General features: G+C 35.8%; 1 protein-coding gene across 1 annotated transcript in view; it reads right to left on the bottom strand.

The window, feature by feature from the left end:
- Window positions 1-14,331: 14,331 nt before the first annotated feature.
- Window positions 14,332-23,152, bottom strand: part of alpha-Man-IIb (alpha-Mannosidase class II b) — an 81,761-nt gene continuing 72,940 nt past the window's right edge. Inside the window, exons 5-6 of the mRNA XM_018548690.1 lie at window positions 17,363-17,831; window positions 14,332-16,866 (exon numbers count right to left, since the gene is read on the bottom strand). Coding sequence (XP_018404192.1) covers window positions 14,721-16,866; window positions 17,363-17,831 — 2,615 coding nt within the window. The 3' untranslated portion in view covers window positions 14,332-14,720. The remainder of the gene's footprint in view (window positions 16,867-17,362; window positions 17,832-23,152) is intronic.

Here is a 23,152-nt window from a genome sequence, read left to right as displayed (position 1 = left end):
TTTTTATTTAAATTTTAATTGATATAAATGTTGTTAGTAATATAAATAGTTATACTTGTTCTAAGAAGTATCTTATAAAAGATAATTTAGATAAGTATTTTTTCAGAAAATGTTGAGAACGTCTTTTAGACATTTTTTGATACAGTATTAAAGATTTTCCTACAAGGACACGTATGTTATCTGTTTCCATATCTATCATACACTCGATTTGCAGTGATTTCATTGACTTTTAATAGTCGAGTCGACTTATTTATAACGCTAAAATACGCAAAAAGTACATACCATTCCGTATATATTTGAATAATAAACATAAAAGTTGTCGTAGACGTTAAAAAAACGATGAGTATTAGGTGTTAGGTTTGAATATTTTTAACATAGTAATAAAAAGTACTATTGAATGAGATTCATAAGGCCTTGACCATTGAATTCTAAGTTGTACTAACTATAGTGTGTACAAATACAATCGCAGAAAATTTCTCAATCTTTCCTTATCACAGTATTATGCAATAAATCTTTTTTCTTAATCTTGGATGATATTTATCTTTGCCATTCGAAAATGAATAAAAATAAATGAAAGATGATAATACAAACAGATGTTTTAGGTGAAGATAGAGAAATACCGATAATTTCCATATTTTTAAAATTTAGACATAAAATATGCGTATATACATGAATGTAAATATAAAAAGTGTATTGCTAATATACAATTTATTTCCAGTAATTATTAAATAGTTATTGAAGTATAATTATTGAAATTAATAGTTCTCACATTATGCACACATGTATTGGACGGTCGCTATTGGGTGCACATGTTGCCGTTGTTCGGGCGTTCTATACAAAATGTTTCAGTAAATTTTTATAGTTAAATTTTATAGTTAAATAATAATAAAGCATTATTCTTTATTAAATTAAAAAATGACTTTTTAAACTTGAGGCAGCGATTTAATTAGACATTTATTTGACATATTGTAAGTTATTTAATATCGTAACTCTAATTTTTAATTATACATACCTTATAGGAGCAGGACAAATTAATAATTAAAATTTTGTTCCGAATTTAATTCTCCGTACATTTTACATCAACTGAATTCTAACGTGAGATATTACGATATTTTGTACTTGCGAAAATTTAAATCCGTGAGAGACGTCGTCCAATTTAACGTGAAAAAGTAATTCGAGAAAAATTTAAATCTTTTTAATAAAAGTTTCTTTTGAAAGAGTTGAAGCATATATTATATATATATATATATATATTTTATTAATTATTGCACAGGGCTGTAACGTTGTTATAACATTACGTTTATCACTCAAGTTCTCGTGGGATCTCGTCTCGTCGGCGGTTTTCATTATAGCAGCAGACTGGTAAAATTTTATGCTACGAGCGAAGCCTCGTCTTTAGATAACGGGGACGATATCCGCGGCTCAAGGTACAGGTTCTTAGGCAATATAGGCAAATGGGGCTTATAATAAAATCGCTTCGATAAATATTAATGATATCGGTAACGTTGCACCGGCTGCCGTTAGTTAGCTCGATGGCTTCTCTCATCCGCTCCGAGGATGAAATCGATATTCGAGGTCCTCAGTTAGCTCGGAACCTAGATTTAATCCTTCACTGTGAAGTTTCTCAAGAATCTAATCTAATAGATTCTACCTGTGTGTGTGTTTTCACAAAAAATGTCCAAAACTCTGGTCATCTTTTTTCTTATTTAAATATGACATATTACTCAATAAATCTGCGTCGCAGGTACTTCCTTTACAATAAATTTTCGATGTAATATGTACATGTACATGAAACGTTCTACTGAAATAAAAATAACGTCATTTTTCTGTGAATATACAATATATTTTCGGATTTCAATGATATTAAATCAATAGTATTCGAAGATCGATTAAAATACAACAATTTTAGCAGGAAAATCTACAGAAATAGATAATTTATAATATTTACGTTCCTTTATTTTTATTTCATTAGTTGTTGATTTTATTTCAATTGATTCTATGAATATCTAATTGCCTTTGACATTCTGTGAAGATTATTTGAAGAATTATTGATTCTCAATTTGTTCTTAATTATATGAAAAAAAATTTTAACCTTCTTTTTTTATAAAAGTAACAACATCCAATGAATATTAAATATCAAAGAGTAATAAGTAACGACAGCATTGGAAAAATTTTTATTAAAAAAGAATCTACAGAGTAAAAGTTCTAGTATTAAATTTAATATCGAGTATAAGGTTGTTCCGGCGAGTACCTTATAGAGATATTAATTTTATATTAATTTAAAAATGGGGTCCCTCTGCGTACCCAGGAAATTTCTTTTCTAGACGCAGGCGCATCTGTCTTCTCCATGATTTCCTCCGACTTTTGCCTGAAACCTTTTCTCTCAGCTTGTGTACGTTCGACTCGCGTGTCTTCCTAATCGAAATTGATGCAACGGCGTCTCTGAAAGATGATGGATGGCTTATCGGCGAACAACGGGTGATTCGAGGAGCTGGACGTCCTTGCAAATTATTTTTCTGGCTTTGAAAGAAGTTTCAGTTTGAGTTAAATGGACTTTCATGTATATAGAAGGAGAGAAAGGGAGAGAGTTTTTAAATTTTTAGATACTTTCTAAAGTTCCGAGATCGAGAAGGGTAAAAGCATATATACGTGAGCTACGATATTCTCGGCATTCCGTTAACAACATTTTCTAGTTTAGAAGGAGGCAGAAAACCAGTTAAACCTCAGACTTTTCGCCGCAACTAACTATTTACGTGGTGGGTTGTGAAAATACCTTTCTCGCTGATAAATGCTACGCGAACTTCGTCTAAAAAAATACCTCGTGGCGAGCTTAATTTCCGGCTCGTGAATCAGCTCTGTGGAAGATCGATGCGGCGCAGGGAGGTGGGACGCGATATTACGAAACCACCTTCAGAAGTTTGATAAGCTCCAGAGCTCGACGCTTGATGGAGTGGACTTATACGTCTTCGGCGTTTTGCACGGGGAAACGATCCGCCAAACGAAACAGCGCGTATGTCTCTATTCGCTTCTCGGGACAGAAACGGAAGTGAGAGGATAGGTGAGAGTGTGGGTGGATGGTGGTTCGTTTATCGTGCGGCCTGAATGGCAATTTATCTTACTGGCAAGACGGACCAAAGGTACCAGTCCCTCGGATATAAATGACGCTGCCTCCTCACGAAGATCTTCTTCGGAATTCTACGGGACGCGACAGAAAGGGGGAGAGAGAGAGGGAAGGTGGAAAATCTGCCATCTTCATGTAAATGACGTCGTGTTAAAGTATATTTTCAATTTCTCGTATATTAAAAGAGTCCGCAAGCTTTTCTTGAGTTGTGACGTTTAAAGTATATTCTCAATTTCTTAAGATATCTTAAAGACTCGTGTATCCTGGATCTTTAACATCAGAGACGGAGGAGAATATTTCACGCAGAATTCTCACGACATGCGTCCGTGTCAGCAACTTTTACTTAATCCGACAGAAAGGAAAGTGAAATTGGGACATTAATTTACTTCAATTTTCCTAGCAATAAATTTTCGCATAATCTAATTGCAATAATATCTATAAACACAAATAAACTATGAAAGTGTGTTGTTTCAAAACAGAATATAAAAACAGAATGTTATGAACATAACTTTTATATATACATATTTTGTTTAAAATATAAATATTAACACATTTGGAAAAAATGACTTCCAATACATCCTTAAACCTTTGGAATGAAATCTAAAGAGTAAAATTTTATTCTTAAAAATTGATAATTAAGCTACTGTCTTTCACACTAACTCAATTGTCATTCTTTGTCACTCTTTAGAATTAGATTCCGTAGATTCCTTTAGAATAGCTATTAATTAAAAAGCAACAACGATAACGCTTCCACGAAAAATCTAAATCCGATAACAAATAGTTAAAATAACAAATAGTAATTAAAATTAGATTTATGCAGTGAATATTCTGTTGATATACAAAGACGTCAGAGGAATCGAAGAGACAGTGACGTTTTCAAAGGAAAAGCAGACGCTCTTCCCCGGGGAGAAAACGACAGTATGCGCCATGTATTCGCTTTGCGAAATGCCGTGGGCTTCGAGAATAGCCGGCTGTTTCGTACCCTCACTTCATTCGCTCACATCCACCCCTGCTGCGCGATCATCCCGGGGCAATATGTCTTGTATACGGACGGCACGGAGTTCGCGTTTCTCGAGTTTCCATCCATCCAACCCGCGAGAAAAGACGCTTCGTCTTCCTTCGCGCCGGCTTGAACCTTATTATTGGTAAACAAGCTCGCTTCTCTCCCCCTTTCCGTCTCTATCTCCACCCCACCGAGCCTGTTCTCGCTTCGCGTTTTTCTTTGCCCCGGCCGTTTCACTGTCCGACGAACATCCATTCGTATTTGGAAACATCGAGATTAAACTCGGAGCACCGATTAGACTGAATATCACGAAATATCCTGCATCAAGTCGTCCGCGCCATTAATAAATGTGCTATGTAATTTAGCCCCAATACATGTATAAACTACTTAATTAATTATTAATTAATTTCTCAAATTGGAGTCGGCGATCAGTCGACTCGTAAACTGCGGATTAATATAAATTACAGATATAATCCGAACTCCAATGAAGCGTTTTGTCTGCGCGCGACTCTAATTAGAATTAAATTTGAGATCACATTTTGCAAATATAAAGCTTGTTTACTTGAAGCTGAATAAAAGTATTGAATTTCAATATCTGAATATTACACGAAGGGTAGTTTCCGAAGTTTTGCATTATTCTGTTTGTGAATAAGAGATTAATTCTGATTCAGTGTTATCGATTTCATTAACGTTGCTTTAGGCGCGAAATAATCTTCGCTTCTTCAGCGGAATACTTGAACGAACGCCAACGGTGAACTTTTTCAATATAACTTTCTCGTTTGTGCTTAGACTTTGTCGCTTCGTAGTTAGCGAAACAGCCGATTCGTTGTATTTAAGTTTAAGTTTACGCCTACAGAAAGTAAAAGACTATCTTTTTGTCGTATATTGTACAGAAAAATATAAAGAACTTTTTGCATCTTTTAAACGTCTGTTTTGTATCTTAAGAGTTTTGTATCTGGAAAGATTTTACTGAAGTATCTAAAAAGGACTTCACTCTAATTATATGGAAAATTGGAGTGAAATGAGTTAGTTTTCATATATAATGTAGTTTATAATATGATGAACAAATATATCATATAGACATAAAACTCAATACTGGATAGTTATCGAGTTATAATAATCAAATTTTGGTCTGTGAGCACAAGTTTAATACCTTTAATACATGCATTAATTCGAAAACTATTATTGAGTCTTATGTCTATCTTTTGTTCACCACGTTATTATATGTGACAACTCATTTCGTAGGAACTTAATTTTTTATATACATGAGCGCTTAACTATAATAGATACAGATCTAAAAATAATTCTGTTGAGAACTATCAAAATAATTATAAAGAATGTTCAAGTATAATGGACAATGTTGGAGAAAGAAATTTTGACATTCTAACAACTAGTTCGTGAGTCTTACATAATTATTTTAATAAAATTATTTTCAGATCTAATTAAAATTTTTAGATACTTTAGTAATATTATTCTTTTCGAACGGATTTTCCTGAATTGCTCAATGTTGCTTGAAATTAATTAAAATTGTAATTAATATATCGAGTTCTATTTATCTCTCTCTCTCTCTCTCTCTCTTGAAAATTCGCGAGCTCTTGAAGCTATTATTTTCCTGAAAAAATTTTCCCAGCAGAGACGTCTCGGCAATGCTATATATCCTATAGATAGACGTTCACACGGACGCTTAAAAGCACACGCGTCGTCTACTTCGTCGTCCGTCGTAATTGATGAAACCCGAGTCGTCGCCGTGCTGCTCTGGAGCAGAGAGACGGATTTTCATCTAGCGAGGAGAAGAAAAGCGATATCCCTCTTTGCGCGCGTGAAAGACGACCAACGAGAAAAGTTTCTCTCGAGATGAGCATTTATTAAAACTATTTCTACTCTCCTCTTGCACTGTGTACGCGGTAACCGACTGGTGTTAACGCTATCTCTAAGCTTTGATGTCGAGTCAAATACTCGCTTTTGTAGCACGCAGGGATCTCGCAACTTTGACAAACGTGACAGCGCATGGTAATTAATTTTCGTAACACCATTCGGCACATTTAGCAAACTAACACTGGCCTGTCCTTTTCAGCTGAATTTCTTGTACGGTTTATATTTTCTTTTTTTTTTTCAACGTGCAGAAAAAATGGAAGAGGGAGACGAATCGTGCAAAAAATTTAGCTAAGAAAACCAGACTTACGTCTTGCAATGGCAACGCAATTGCGAGATCAAAATCTTTGATCTGTTCTTTTTAGTTCAACTTCTTGCACGTTTATCTTTTCTGTTTTTCTCTTCAACGGTAAAAGGAAAAGAGGAAAGATAAACCGTGCACGAAATTCAACTAAAAAGAACAAGTCCTTTTTGACAAAAATAACTAGAAATGCTACATGAAAAATAAAATTTTCAGCGCTAATCATAGTTTAGCACTGAAAGTATATTTGCTGCTACAGCTAAAAAATTTGCCATTGTTGTTATGTAAATTCTTTCTCTACTACCAAAATAATTAAATTTTTATAATTCTTGCAATTCTACAGCTAATTAAAATTAGCTACACTGAAAAAGATTTAAGTACTCATATATAACAACTGAAATTGACCTACCACCATCTGTTTCTTTAATTGCGATACGATGATTTTTGACGGAGTTGTGAGCAATCGAAGTTCGAACGTGATTTTTCATTTAATGCCGCGAGTAACTCAGTAACATTTTTTTAATCGAACGTTTTTCTAGAAATAAATTTTTAGGGAAAACTTAGTTTTCACATTGGATAGTCGAAAATTTCACAGCGAATATATTCTGCATATAATTTTTAGCTTACAAAATACCGCGGAATGTTTCGGACAATCTATAATAATATTTTCTTTCCGTTGGTGTCGGTTTTCGAAACTACTGTGATTTGATTTAACATTTTAAAATGCCACTAAAATAAAATGGTGTAAAGTGATGTTGGCTAATCATTTAAATGGCTCGCAGTGCCGCTAATTATTAATGATATTACAACGAAAGTGGCGGCGAATAATCTGGGCTCGCCCCCGTTGTCTCCCGACGACGACGACGACGACGATGATGACGACGGTTGGAATAATTTGCTGCAAGACGTCGCGCGGTAAGGAGCAGCCTGCTTATAATCCGCGGGGCTGCTTATATTTCCATATAAATTAACAGAACACCACACGGACGACGACTAACGGAATCCCGGGGCGGTCTTATACTCGTGGTATCAGCCACGACGCGATACAGAAAGGGCTGCTTTCATTTCAAGTTTCAGTTACCTATCTGCGCCCATCAGGCGCGACGTTTATGGATGCCGTTGGAAAGCGCCTTCGCTTCTTCGCGGTTCCTAACGAGATCCTCGATTATCTACGGCGTGCGTCCCGGGATTGTCTCCGCGCTAATTACCCGACGTTAAGACGTCAACGTAGCAAGAAGAGATGGCGAATATCGCGCAGCGTACACGTATTTAGCACATGGCAATCGCAATCCGCGTGAATTTCATATATTTCATCGACTTGCGGCTCCTCTTAGTGATATCGTTCTGGAACAGCAGCTATTCACAGACTGTAATGGATAAGAATATGGAAAGAATGGTTTTGCTGAAATATCTAAAAATTTAGTTAGATACAGATCTGAAAATATAATATAATAATTTATTGAAACATTAAAATAATTATGTATAGAACTCAAATTGGTCGCTAGAACGTTAAATTTGTTTATAGCATTGTTCATTCTACTTAATATTTCTAGTTCTTAAATTTTTTTAGATTAAATTTCACTTTGAAGAGTGAAGTCTCACTCTTGAAGATTGAAAATTGAGCTACTCTTTTTTCAAGATTAGCTCATTTATCACTCTTTAGAGTGAGATACCACTTCAAAGAACTTAAAGAGTACGTAATTATTTTGATAAATTTCAACAAAATTATTTTCAAATGTGTGTGTGTGTGTGTGTGTCTAGTTAAAATTTTAAATACTTTAGTAAAATCATTCTTTCCATGAAAGAATGAACGGCTTTAATCGAGACTCAGATAACTTTTTCATAGAAGTGACCTTTCAGCAATCTTATTTCCGAATAATTTATTTTTGCGATCTTAAATTTTTACTTTTATGTGAGCGTATCTGAGATTTCAGTGCGTGGATAGGGATTTATATCTTCCATAAAACTTATTAAAACATTTATATTAAAGTCAATCTTCTAATTGTTCCTACACGTGATAAGGAACAATATGCGAGCCATGCATTGACCAATGAGCGTTTAACTTTTGTCGTAAAAAAATGATTTCACAATTTAATTTTGAAATCTTTTCTTGTGTACCTAGACTCTTTTCTACTTATACACTCTTCTTTTTAGGTACAAATATATAATAGCTTCTGTTATTCAATTTTGATTAATAAAAAAAGCCACAGTTATTATGATTATTTATACGAGAAATACTGCTTTATTGAGAAAGCAATCTTCTGAAAAGATTTCGATCGATTCGCAAGACTTATGTAACAGCGAGTTAAGATTTATAAATATTCATCACCGGCAGCTAAGCGACGCTCGTTCCGCCGAGCTTTTCTTGCCACAGTCAATCTCGGCGAAGAAAATCACTGGCATTTTCCTTTGAATATCTTTGAATAAATTCCGCGATCTTTCCCGATTCGCACTGTAGTACAATATCAGCTATAGTACGCGTATAATTTTGCTGCAAAAAAAAAATGCAAATTATTCATTAACTTTTAGAGGCGCATGAGTATCGTCGAATCATTTTTTTTTAGAAAAGAAAAGTCTTTACTACTGCAAAATAAAATGCTATCTTATTTTTTTTTCAAACCAATACAGTTATTACACATTTTCAATAGAAAATAAAATAATGGGAAATATAATAATGCTCTTCTGATTTTTTAATTTAATTTTTATGAAACAGAACTTGGTACATTTTTGCCGTTATGCAAAAGGAAATTAATGGAATTTTTTGTGATTAAATGATGCCTTACAAGGAAATCTTTTTGCGATTTATTCTATCTCACGATGAGCGACAATTTCCGTAAAAGAGGAAAGAATTAGTAAGAAGAGTGAAGCAGACTTTTTAACCGCGCATTTCAGGCATCAACGAGCCATCGAAACAGCGAAAAGTCCAGGCGCTCCCATCTTACGGAGACGGTAAACGGAGTATTACGAGTGTCAGGTTCATGAACGAGCTGACGAAGTATCCCGATGGGTGGGTGAATGAAAACTCCGTCCTCGGCGTAAAAGGAAATTGAATCGATTGTAATTAAAACTTGTATAACGAAGGTACGCGCGAGCGCTCGATGTTCATTCCAACTGTCGGGACCTGGACAACGGAAATCCCATTTTTCTGCCTACGAGCTGAATTATCGTGTGAGGTACTAAAATCCATCGTGTGTTTTATAAATTAGCACTTTTGATTTTTTTCCCCCGAAAACCCGAGATATGAAACTGTATCTCAATGGTTTCTCTCCAATTTTTCCAAAATGCAATCTTTTAAAACGTAGTTGAAGCTGAATACAAGTACGGAGTGAATATTCCTTCTCGTTATTCTCATTTTGTATGAAGAATAAATAGGTTGTGCTCCCGTTACTCACTACTACTATATCAAATTGTGACATCAGAAGATAGAAAATACAAAATAAAAATTCTTGCAAAATATAAAAATGTATGTTTTTTAACTCTATTTTTTGGATCGTAAATGTCGTTTTATTGAAAAATATTTTTATTCGAATGTAATTTTACAAGAATTTTTGTTGAGTTCTCTCGCTTGATATCATAATCTAAGATAGTAGGTAGTGGTGAGTGAACAGGAGCCTTAAGTAAAATTAATTGAACTTGTTACTACAACACAAAGATTAAAATATATAAAGTTGTCAGGGTAAACGTAATTGCACTGAAGAAAAATACGCAATCTCTGCATCTTTTTTATAAATAGTAATTGCAAAATCATCTTTATGATTTTATAATCTGATTAACTATTTAGGCCTTACAGTTTTATTTGAATCGGTAATATATAAAGAATGTCAGACTTAAGGAGAACCTCTAATGTCATCGATGATGGAATATATAAATTAATTTACTTCGCGATGGGAGCTCGCAATTTTCTTGATTCCGCGTCCGCAATTCTCGTTTTATTATGGATTCAATTACACGGTCAGTATGAGAGACATCAGCATAGGCAAAGCACTTATCGCTGCAAGAAATATCGTATAATCGCCATTAATGAAAGTTATGCGCCAAGGAACGGTATCGATTAACGTTTAGTCCAGATGCTCTCTCCGGTTTCGCAATTATACATATACTCACCTCTTTATTAATACTGTCTGAAAAAACGTGCAGAAAAAGAACAACGGTCGATATTTATGCGTTTGCGTTTGCGTCATTAATCGACTAATGTGCATATCTGCATGAATTAATTAAGGAAATAAAAATATTCATGACATGACATTTTGTAAAATTTAAATATTCTTATCAAAGACCGTATATAGCTATATAAATGAGAAGAGGTTAAATAGTCTATATTATATATTTAAAAAAAAAAGAATAATTGAGATGCTTTTAAATTCCTCATTACAGCTACGAAAAAAACGTGACTATATGATAATGAAAGATTAAATTTAATTGAATCTTTCGATAGTTTCTACGATTACTTTACTCTACTTTTATCAAAGGAGGGCCACTCGGTATAAAGAACAACGCGGCTGATCAAAATATGTCAGTTACTAATTTTATTTAATAAATATAATATTACATTGTAACATAAGGAATATCGTATGTAATCATCGCCATTTACGCGTCCCGCGCTCGCGCGATTCCAAATGGCGAGCCGTTTGTGAATCGTCCGAGCGACAGCGTGTGAACATGTAATATAACTTTATTCTTTGTGATATAGAACACTTCTTTCTCTCTAACGACGGCACAAAACATACAGTATGTTACAGTATCGTTACAAGGACAGTCATTGTGGCACCAAGCGATTTTGTCGCCCAGCGATTTCGGGCATTTTGTCGAATTGCAGAAATTTCGACATTTGCAGAAATCTCGACGTAGAGATCTGACGGTGCTTCTGAACGGAGTGCTATTTCACGATATGGAAAACATTCGCGAATCACGAATTGAATTCATACCCCACAGAACTGTACGGCAAGATTTCTTTGCTTGTGGCTCTTTTTTTGATTTGTTACGTGTAAGCTTAAATGGAGCGGACGACTGGATATGTTATCGTGGGCAGTGTCGTTAGTGCAAATAAAACAATAATGTCGAAATAAATAATATCAAACAGATAATGTTAAAATATAAGATAGTACCGTTTATTAGTTTGCTCGATTAAACGCCGGCTCGAACGTATCGGAAACATACACAACAAATAGGAGATCGATTTAGTTATTATATAATATTTCGAAATAAGGATAATTAAGCCGATATATATATATTGCATAGGTGGATAAATTAATTTTTGCAAATCTTCTTCCGGCCGAAGATTGAACGTGGCAATCTGTTACGGCGATGATTAAAAGTGACAAGAGCTCGAAGGAAATAACTTACTACACTCTACCCGCGCATCCATCCGCCCGTCCTTTATTTTCCATTACTCTTTACGATCTATTGGTTTAACGATTTCATCGATCCTATATTTACACAGCATCGTTAAACTTGTATAAATTCGTTCGCGCCGTGAAATTTATTGGAGCCATAAGTCAATTGAAAAAATTTTAATAACCAATGCTTTACGAAGTTTAATTAGCGGCGGTAATCAAATCATATCATGACGGATGTTTCCGCCTTGACTTTTTCAACTTTACAAACGCAAAGTTGCGTGTTTTCATTCGATATTAAGTTTTTATCAAATGTGCGTTTGGAAATAATTCGCGTGAAGAAATAGAGAACTTACAACTAAAATCAAACGGCAACAATTTGACACTGACAACGAAAAGGGAATATTTTTAATGAAAATATGTATATTTGGCGCGACAAATATAATCGTGTACCGCTAAAAAAGTAATTAATCGCAACCTGTTATATCTTAGCGACAGCATGACAGTAAAACATGTCGATTAATTGTAAATAACTGAATAAATTAATCATGAAAATGAATGAATTCTACAATCTGATGGTTCAAGCATAAGAATTGCGGGCAGAAGTTTACACGTGTACGATAAAATATCGAGGTAACATATAAAATTACCGGGAAGTTTATACAAATTCGCGTCGCATTTATGAACATGATGTTAAATGAGAAAATTTACGTAGAGATAATGTATTTTTCGTGTAAATTAAAAAATGCTGCTTCATAATAATTATGAGTCCGTGCACGGAGAAACAGTAAACATTTTGCCGTTTTTATGCAAAAATAGCGGCCACGTTTTACAATATTACTTGCACCCTCGAAGAAACTGATTTCCGCCCCATTTCTTCCGACGTTTCTCGTTTCGGAGGAATGTGACGGTTCGCTCGCACACGGAAGCTGCACAACTTTCCATTAATTAATCTAATATATACAAATCGGATCGATGGTACAGCCACAAAAAGGGACACTTCGAGTTTCTCCATGGAAGTGGAAGATAGTTGGAAACATCGCGCGACGATACATGGCGTAAAATCTCTCTGCGACATTTATCATACACGAATCTCAATACTTATCGTGCATTCGTTTATAACAAAGAACATCTCGAAAGTATGATATTTATAGTTATTGATTTTTGACAATTATCACGTCGTGGCATAAACATCTCGGAAGTTGAAAAAAAAAGAAATAGATTCCGCAATGATGACGATTGTTAATTACAAGAATTCGTTAAATTATTTCATTATTTACACTTCAGTATAAATTATATTTTATACTTCATGAAGACTCGTTTTTTCCGCGTTATCTCCAAGAGATAACTTTTTCATCATCTGGTACGCAAGTTCATTTTACACGCATTACATTTTATTACATTCTCGAATTGCGTAAACAACACGCGAAGAGGATGTCCCTGGAATCGCGTCCTCTTCGTCTACAAGAAGACACTGTCAATACTCGTGGAGAGGGAGAGAAGGAGGGTCGATAGCAAAATATTTGACATACGAAAATAGATGTATAAGATTTTCTTTACATCGTTTCGCTATCACAAAAGTTATCTACGATAATTGTCTAGGGCAAATTACAATCTGATATGTAATATATACATATACGATACAATATATACACATATACCTCTATACGTTTTTGATAAAAGAAACTTCTGTCGGTCAGCTGTTTATTTATTCACGCTGACAAACATCGTACAAACAGATAAAATTAAGTTACTATATAAAATTTTAATTCTTTTGTTCCTATATAGGCCTTACTCTCTGGCCCCTTTTATATTTCCGCCGTAAATTCACTTTTCGATTAAAAAAGTTTTACATTCGTAAAGAAATGTCAAAAATTAGAAATTCAGAAATATTATTTTATCGTTTGAAAAACGATAATAAATATCTTAGAAATAACAAAATTTAAATTAAATAACAAAATTTAAATAGAAATTTTTATACGATATAGAAAGTTAACAATAAAATAATTCACAGTTGTTAAATATCCTAAGTCTAAAATCTTAATAAATATAGTTAAAATCACTTCAGCGGTGAAGGTATTAAATAATGGAAGAATTATTCAAAATCTAAATGAGTAAAATAGAGGTCGAGATAAATCTGTTCCCAAGTATCTCGTTCCAGCGAATATACATATATTAATTAGATATCTCAGACTCTGTTTGGAGTAAATTACTAATTTATTTATATATCTGCGTGTATACATCTCTCGCCTCTTCCCTTCCTTCTCCCTCTCGACTCCTCCCTTCGTTAATAAAACGCAAGGATTGTACAAGGAACAATATGTACAGTGGCGCACGCATGTTTGTCATGATTAGCAATGAATTGTGTTGCATCGATCAAAGTATTTACATACGAACTCTTCCTATATTTGCCATTTCTTAAAATTTCTCGTAAAATGTGATGCAACTAACGCGAAGTATTGTCTCGCGAAATTCAGCTAAATTTGAGAAGTGATGTAGAAAGTTCTTACATTAGTGATTTTAATGATTAATGATCTCACTTCAATAATTTACAATAAAATTTATAAATCTTTGATCTGCTAGAAAATTTTTTCTACTTTTTTCTAAATAAAATTAGAGAAAGAAATTAGAGGAAGAAAAGAAAATAGTATGAGAATATGATTTCTAGGCCAATAGAGTACATTATCGGAATTAGCGTCAAAAGAAATAATAAAAATGCCTCCTTCACATGCCCATGGAATAAAAAATTGATTAAAAAGGATTTTTGAAATCCTTCCTCTCTAAAGAAAAAAATTATTTTAATTTAATCGTATAAGTCAATTGTCCTAAAGTAGTCAACATTATTTGTCACTTTTTTCGTCCCGCGAGAAATTATTGATTACCTTCGCTATTGTGTCGTTTCTGCAAAGTTCTGTTTTTTACCGCTAACAACGTCGCACGTTACACAAAGAGTCAGAGGTAGTATTCAACACGATTAATATACGGCAGTGTCATTTGGAAGGGGCAAGACGCCTGTGTACTCTTGAAATTTTGCTAACCGATCCACGTGAACGCGTCGAGATCGACGGCCGATCGGTTTATGGCTTAGGATCATTGCACGAAGTTCACATTATATGTCTCCACTTGCATCGGTTGCAGGCCAATCTCGTGGAAACCATCTTTCAAACGAGCGCCCGACTTCGTGCCAGTCAACGACGTCTTTGTGATGTTGACTTTGTCGAGCTTGTAGAACGCGGTGCCCTGCGCGAGTCTCTCTATGAGTGGACAGTGCTTCAGAGCCACGTCGATGCCCACGGAGCAGCTATAGCCCTGCCGGTGCAGCACCATGAGCGCGCTATTCACTGGAAAATGTGGCAGTTTCTGATCGTGATTGGTGCGTAGATTGAGCAGATGAAGATCACATGGAAAGCTTTGACTCAGCAGTCGGATTTCCGGTGCCATCGTGACCTCTTGCTCGTTACCATCCACCACGAAGATATTCACCGGATAGTTGAGAGTGTTGCTCAGATGGTTGGCGAACAGTGACGGCCTAGAGTATCTGTCTTTTTCGCCATTGATATCTTCAAGCAGCAGCCAATGCTTGATGACAGTCCGCCGATTGTCCAGCAGACCCTCACCCATGCCCCGCGAATCATCGTATAGAGTCCTACGATCCAACATCACCTCGAGCCAGCCGGGCTGATAGCTGGCCGCACCCTGGCAGTGGTTCACTAAAAGTGTCAGCCGGTGATTCGAGTCCTCGATGTAGGCCATGGTTGTGATAGGAAAGTAATTGCCCTCGATGCCGATACGCTCAATCTTGGTACGTTTGATCATCTGATGGCCGTTTAGATCGGTATAGAATTCGGGCGGATCGCCGTTCGAGATATCGGTTTGCAGACGCATAAACATCTCTGTTTCACGATTCTTTGGTGGCGTCTCGAAGTCCACAATGTTACGTAGATAAATGGCTTCACCGAGGCCACCGTCGCGATGATAGATTGCCACATGGTGCGTTAATAACTTGCCGTACTCGACAGTAAGACGAGAACTCAGATTACCGCTGATGATATAGATCTTCTGATGCGGTGTGTATGCCTCCAAGACATCCTTGTCGGTGTCCCGGAGATTTGGATCGGGCATAAACAGATAGGCACCACTGTGGAATTGTGCCGAAGGATACGCAGCGAATTGCACGGCGCACTGCATGATCTTGCCGGTGGATTTCTTCGTTACGCGCTTCAGAAAACCCGTCTGCCCGTCAAACAACAGTTTCATTCGCTGATTCTCGAGCTGCACGTCGCCTACTTGCATAGGCTTGATAGGAAAGACGTTATCCTTGCCGCAACGGCTACAGTACACCGTCGAGATGGCCTCCGCCGGTACTTTATCGACCTGTCGCAGATGATACGTGGCGATCGACAGTGGCTTCAGCTCGGCCACAAAGAGCAGTACGTATACATCATGCGTAATGCTCGTGGCGTTCATCACAGGTGCGATCTGGTAAGGTATGGGGTTTTTTTGTGGATCCAGGACTTTGATTTTATACGACGTAACTTTGAGACTGATCACTTCCTGCCTGGACTGCGCCAGTGGATTGAACAGAACGATTTTCCTAGTCTCATGACTATTCACGCCGATTGGTATCTTCTTCGGCAGCTTCTCGTAACTGTCTCTATCCGATTCGGACAACACGTAGACGGAATTCGACTTGCCGCTGATGGTAGCTGCAAGAGACTGGATGGCGAAGCTTTGCAGGCTTGTCGTATCCGAGATTGACTCGAACAGTTTTAGCGCGTAATCCTTCATGACGAAGGACTTTGAGGTACCAGTGATCGCGTCGTGATGCTGGAATAGACCCAGATTACGTCTCGCCTTAACCAGCTTCTCGAAATACGTTTCGTAAAGTTTTATATCCTTGCCAGATTGCTTGGCAAGATTTAACGTGATCGTATAAAGGATCTCGGCAGATCTGAGATTCGCCTCGAGTTCGCGGTCCAAAATCTTCATGTATGGCCTGGTAGTAAAGTAGCCACTCCAATAGGCCGGTCTACCTTCACTGAAAATATCTGAGTATACGAAGAAATCACCTGTCAACGACGGGAACTTGTTCACGCGCTTTTGTATCTCGTGGAAGTAGTCCTTTGGTGTGCCAAACACTACTTCAGCATTATACTCATCTTTCCGGCTATTTATGTAGTCCATCAAGATCTTATAGTTGGTGTATTGTTGATCCCACTCGATCGCGTGATCGTATCTGTAATATAAGCAACAACAGAGAACGTGACATTTTATTAATTATAGAAGCAATATTATTTTTTCTTGATATATACAAGGTATTCCGAAAATTGTGATACAACTGAGAAAAAGGTAATTTTTCATGTAAAAGGAAGTAAAAAATATTTCCAGAATACTCTGTATATGTATACATGTACTATATGTATGTTATGAAAAATAATAGTTATATATTATATTACATAAATAATAAAAAACAACTAATTATATTTTCCAATACTAATTTTATATATTTTAAAGTACACAAAATTTTAACAGTATTTTATTAAATTATAATTAAATTATGTGTGTTAATTATATTTTATAAATTTAAATAATAAAAAAATTTGTTGGATAACATCTCTCTACTAAAACAACAGCGTTATAAAGGAAAATACAAAATAAAAGGAAAAATTAAAAAATTACAAACACAAATACGATAAAAATCGAAGAAAGTTTCGAAACCAAGTTATACAAACCTAAAATCGTCGCCGAGTGGCATTAGCACAACGTTGTGAGTGAATAACGAGCCGGTTCTCGCATATTGCTCCAATAACAGCTCGGCCATCTGCTTGACGTTGTTAGGCGTGATTTCGACCGCGCGGACCGAGTATTCGGTGTATTCGCCGCGTATTTTACGGAAGTCGAAGTTCAGGCAGACGTGCGGATGTGGGCCGCACGAGTGCTTGATGTTGTAGATGTCGAATGGCTGATTGTGGGTGAGCATGTCGGCGGAGCCGTCACGGTCCCACGGCTGCCGCCAAACGAAGTCGCCGTACTGCTTCTTGGCAAACCACTGCTTCCATGCGTAATGTATCCTCTGGATCACCGTGCCAGACGCGCCAGAGGCCTTGAGGAAGTAGGGTATGGTACCACCGTGGCCGAATGGGTCGACGGACCAGCCCGACTCGGGTACCACGTCGAGATTTGTTTTCAGCCATTGGTGACCTGAAGTTCAGGAAAAGAAGCGTTTTTTATAGCTTCTAAAGTAAGAAATGTGTTCAAAATACATCGAAAGGAAATAAATAGTTTAAGCGCGATTGCTCTAGTTATTAATTACCAGTATACACGCGAGAACGATTTTACTGAAGTGTCTAAAAATTTAGATACATTTTAATAGTCTAACAAAATTGTTTTTATGAATTAGATTTGTATCTAGCAAAATTTTTAGACACTTCACGGTAAAACCGTATTTTCTGCAATTTTCTTTCTAAACATCGCCAGAGAGAAGTAAGTTAGAAAAAATATTAAATGAAGCTATAATTTGAGCAATTTCAAGATAATATTATAATTTTTTTAACTTTCTTATTATGCTATTTGATATTAAACTTTTAATTCCTTGAAATATTTACAAAGAAGCATTTAGTAATATCAATTTAGACAGTTATATCGATTTCTCGTAACACAAAGTGCAATTTATAATAGATAAAATAAAGATTAAGATATTAAATTTATTGTAGAGCTGATTTCAAAATTATTTTCAAATAAAACGTATAAAAAACATTATAATTTTTCAGACGCTAAATTAAACATTTTTATTTGTTACTTTGAATTATTTACATTTCTATAATTTCGCCATTTACAGTAAAAATTTTAGTTTGTAACAGGATTTGATATAACTCGCATACGGCTTTGGTTTATTTTCGTTCAATCTACTAAAACTAATCTACAACTTAATTATGGATCGCGTATCGCAAAAGCCGCGTCCGCCGGCCTTTTTTACGGCATGCATTAATTTGCATTGGTGAGAGCTTTTTAAAGTTCATCCTGCCGGGTTCTGCACGATGCGATCAAATATTCATAATGCGGATTAATCCGTTGTTTCCGTGTCCTGAATATTCCAATTCTTCGAACTATAATAAACGCATGCTGAAAACGTAAATTTATTGACAATCCGTGCGCTAAAATATTAAACAAATGAACAAAATAATAAAGTCACATAATGAAGTGATACATTGTTAAAATGTCGGTTAAAAAGTTGAGACACTAAACAGTCAGAACAATAAAATTTATAATTTATGCAGAGTTTCCCCTCAGCAAATATTTTTAATTAATGTACAAACACGTGGATATATTTTATTAGTTAATGATATAAACGAGTGATATAAAATATAATGGTGTCTCCAAAGTTAAAGAGAAACAGTCAGTAAGCCGGAGTTAGTCGGCGAGTTAGGATAAATGCGATTAAAGGAATACGCCATTAGCAGATGGGAAACATCGGGCTCGTCGAAAAAGTTAGCGATACGCCATGCCGCAGTGGTAAGGAAGAGGGTCGTTGATCATGCCCGGGCAGGGCCAGACGACGCGGAAACTTACGGCGTGGTTGGCGAACGAATCCGCAAAATTAATCCCACAGGAATGCGAATGGAAAACGTGGATAGGCTCGCCAAGGGATGGCTAATAGAATTAGTCCGCGAAGTCAGCGACAGTTAGGTGATAGGTATATCTATAGAATTAGAGGTGTATCCTACTTTTTTCATGTTTAGTTGTGACGCTTGGGTTTCGTGCACGCTATCGGCGTTAACAATCATTCGACTGGTGTTTTTAGCATAATCTCGTGAATGATTGTTACGCGTGCGTGAGCAAGTACGATAAATGATATCTACGAGGCACGCGAAGGGCATGGTCTGTAAATTAAATAGATTATGTCACTTAAATAAAGTGATATGTGTCATATCTTATTATAAGCGATACGCAGCAGTATTTTATTATAAAAATGTAATATTATTTATCTCGAAAAAAAAAATGTTTTAAATCTAATTTTCTTAACTGATATTCACGAGTCCAGTGTACTTTATTCATAAATCAATGTTTTAATTTATGTATATTATTGTTTAAAAAATTGCGTAATTGAACATTTTTTTTATTTTTTGAAGATCACAAACCGAGGAATAAGATGTAACTTGAAATTATGTAAAATTGTGAAAAATATTTGTTATAAACAATTTTTCACAACGTAGTTAAAGAAATTATTTAGTTATACTAGACTCGCATATACTGATCAAGGAAAATATGAATACTGTCCAGTGACTCGTATTATTCTGTACTTATAATCTCTCTCATGAAGCATTATTAACGATTTAATAATGCTCTTGGATGCACCGTACTGAAAATGGTTAATTGATACTTTAATTCTCACATGAAATCGGATTCGAATGAGATTTTCCGAAAATTAGCAATTATTCAACGACCATACGTATGAAGATAGGAATCTAGCTATTTAGAAAAATCGTTCATGATTTAACACCGTATGGAGAGTATGCGGAAATTAATGCTCACTTTGTGACGTGAACATCTCGTGAATCTACCTAAAATCCAAATTCTCGGGGTCATTCGCAGCTCGCTCGCAACCCGGAAATTGCATCAATTATTCGAGAAAGCCAGAGCTCGGCCGCAAATTGCGCGTTCGTCGTACTATCCCGCCGATGGAGCTCGCATTATTGTGGAAGTCCGGGCAGAGAGACAGGGGAGGGGGGAATACATAGAACGCGAGAGCGAGACCGAGAGAGAGAGAGAGAGAGAGAGAGAGAGAGAGAGAGAGGGCGCCATGCAAGAGACAGTCGAGAGGAGAGAACGTAGATAGAAGCCAAGGTGGCAAAGAGGGACTAGAAGGGTGCCTAATGCGAGGAATAAACCATTAAACTGTACTCAGTCGGTGCTCGACTGATTATAACTCGTTAGAGCTGCACGACATATGTGCATTAACGGAATTATCACGGGTTACAACGCGTTGCCACCCTTCCTGAAAGATTGTGTCTCTCTTTCACGTGTGAATCCGCTGCATTCCTGAGAGATCCGAGTAGGATAATCGGAGGATTACTTTCTACTAAGAGGACTGAACTCAACTTCGCCTGTTTTAGAAAAAACTGCAGTTCGCTGGGATATGTAGGTGGAATCGTGAGTCTTGAACAAGAGGAGAAAATTTCATTGACGCAGTAAACTTACATAATTTCGAGGACAAGCTTATCAAATCATACAACGAGGAAGAATAATCGCTTAAATTAGATAATGCATATAGTATATGAAATTTTAGAAAAAAAAATAAGTATATTATTAAGATGTTTTTTCGACTTTCGTTTTACAAATGAAAGAAGGAGAGGAATAAGGAGGAACTTACGAAAAAGCTACAGTCACGTTCCGGTACTCCAAGATGGAACGTGCTAGTGGGAAAGTGCAGCATGTAGTCGAGATGCCACGTGAGATATGGGGTATATGCTGCACGGAGTAAATCAACGTGCTAATTTTTTCGCTCCAGCTTGATTCCCGTGGAATTTCAAATGTCGACTTTATCATGAAATGCTCAAGGAAGAGAGAGAAGCAGTATTATTTCTTATTAAATTCTGTTGTAAATTCTTTCATCCACAATATCTGGATCAAAGAACAAAATGGAAATATGAAGAAAGATAATGTGTATTTATATTTCTCATTAATGCAAAAATATATATAAAATCCGTTCTTTTCCCAAAATTTTTGCGGAATTTTAATACTTTTATTTCAAATTACCATATAGAGATTAAGTTTTGGAAGTATCTAGATGAGATTTCAATCTAATGCAAGTGTCGGAAAAGAACCGTGACGGTAGTGGCGTGAATAATGCAAGACCTTCACACTCGTGTCTGTTGATTATTAATAGTCAGATCGGACGTATCGCGATAAGCCACCGTGAAATTTTCAAACACTACATAAAACAAAGAAGAGGCGAGTCTATCCATAACTGGCCGATAATGAGAGACATCGTGCGCCACTTGTTGCTCTCGTTCTGAGTTCTAATCACCGAAGCCGCTACGTAGGTATGTACGATCTTTACACTTTTCCCAGCGGAACTCGCCGAACCAAGCTCATTAATCGCCATTAATTAGTATCGACAGATCCAGCAATCCCAACTGGAACACGTGATACTGACACGTTCATTTTTATCGGATTTATTATTCATAATTTGATCTTGTTAAACGGTATCGTGTCATTTTAGCTTTCACATTATACTTTCGTTAGTTTTTTTAATAGGAAATTTTTATGGTACAGTTTCTGATGTAATAACTTATTATCAAATTTTATAGGATATATATATAATACAAATAAGCGAAGAAGACCAAAGCGAATACTGGTGCCTGATAATTACTTAAATTGGAACTTGCAAGATTCATATTAATAAAAATATTATTAAGCATATATGATTTTATATATTCTATAATCTTCGTTTAAAACTAACAATTATGTAATACAAAAGAACTAGTAAGTCTAATAAACAGAAACACTTTCTCAAATATTTAAATAAACATCTGAAGAAAGCTGAGTTTTACAACTGAAACATGTAATGTTAATTAAAGTAAAGTTTATTCTTTGTTTGTAGTATTTCAGTATTTTTATTTGAATTTTTGAGAAAGTGTTTCTATTTATCGGACTCTTACTAATCCTTTTGTATTACATAATTGTTATTTTTAAATTGAGAGTCTTGTACTTAACTATTATTTTACTTCTTCATTTATTTGTAGTGAATACTTTCCGGCCGATTTTCACTTATTATTGTTTATAAAACTACTAATGTTTATACTTTTTATACAATTTTTTTTATCAAATCTTATTTAGACCGTGAGACTTTTTAAACTAAATGCCGATGAGAGAATATATTCTCATCGATATTTATTTATTTATTCTTATGTATATGTGCTTCGAAATTTGTTTAAATTATAAAATTATACCGTATTGATCAGCATCAAGATTTTGTGGACTGTAACAGCATTTTATATATGGCACTATAATTTACATTTAAAATACACGCCGAGTTTGCCACAAAGCGAGAAAACTAACGGATTTTCCTGTCAAGCGGTATTTACGAGATTATCCCGTGTGCATTGCACCTCGCTAATTGCGGCTAATTTCCAGCGTCGGTATCGGCGAACGAAAACTACCGAGAGATTCTGCGACAGCCCGGTAATGGACCTCGTCTCGATGAGTTTCCGGTTATTATCGTTCCTCCAGCGTATTACAGGTGAGCCGGGAGGGAATAGCTCGCGTTTATCTCTGCGATTCACAGCCGACATCGCAGTACGGCCATCTGGACTATCACATTGTTTTCCTTGTTATCGAATACGCGCTTCTCGATTGTGGGAAAACATTTCCCGCTTTGATGCAAACGTCTACAGTCTCACGATTGGTTTTTGGTTCTGCAACTCGTAAAAAGCGTGAAAAGAATGAAACGGACAGAATAGAAACATAATAAACTTAAAAGGTAAATAACAATACATAAAAAAAATTGATAGAGAGAATAT

The sequence above is a fragment of the Cyphomyrmex costatus genome, unplaced genomic scaffold (assembly GCF_001594065.2).
Source record: "Cyphomyrmex costatus isolate MS0001 unplaced genomic scaffold, Ccosl1.0 scaffold75, whole genome shotgun sequence".
Lineage (NCBI taxonomy): Eukaryota > Metazoa > Arthropoda > Insecta > Hymenoptera > Formicidae > Cyphomyrmex > Cyphomyrmex costatus.
Note: the sequence above shows the minus strand (reverse complement) of the source record. Positions and strands in the feature narration are given on the sequence as shown.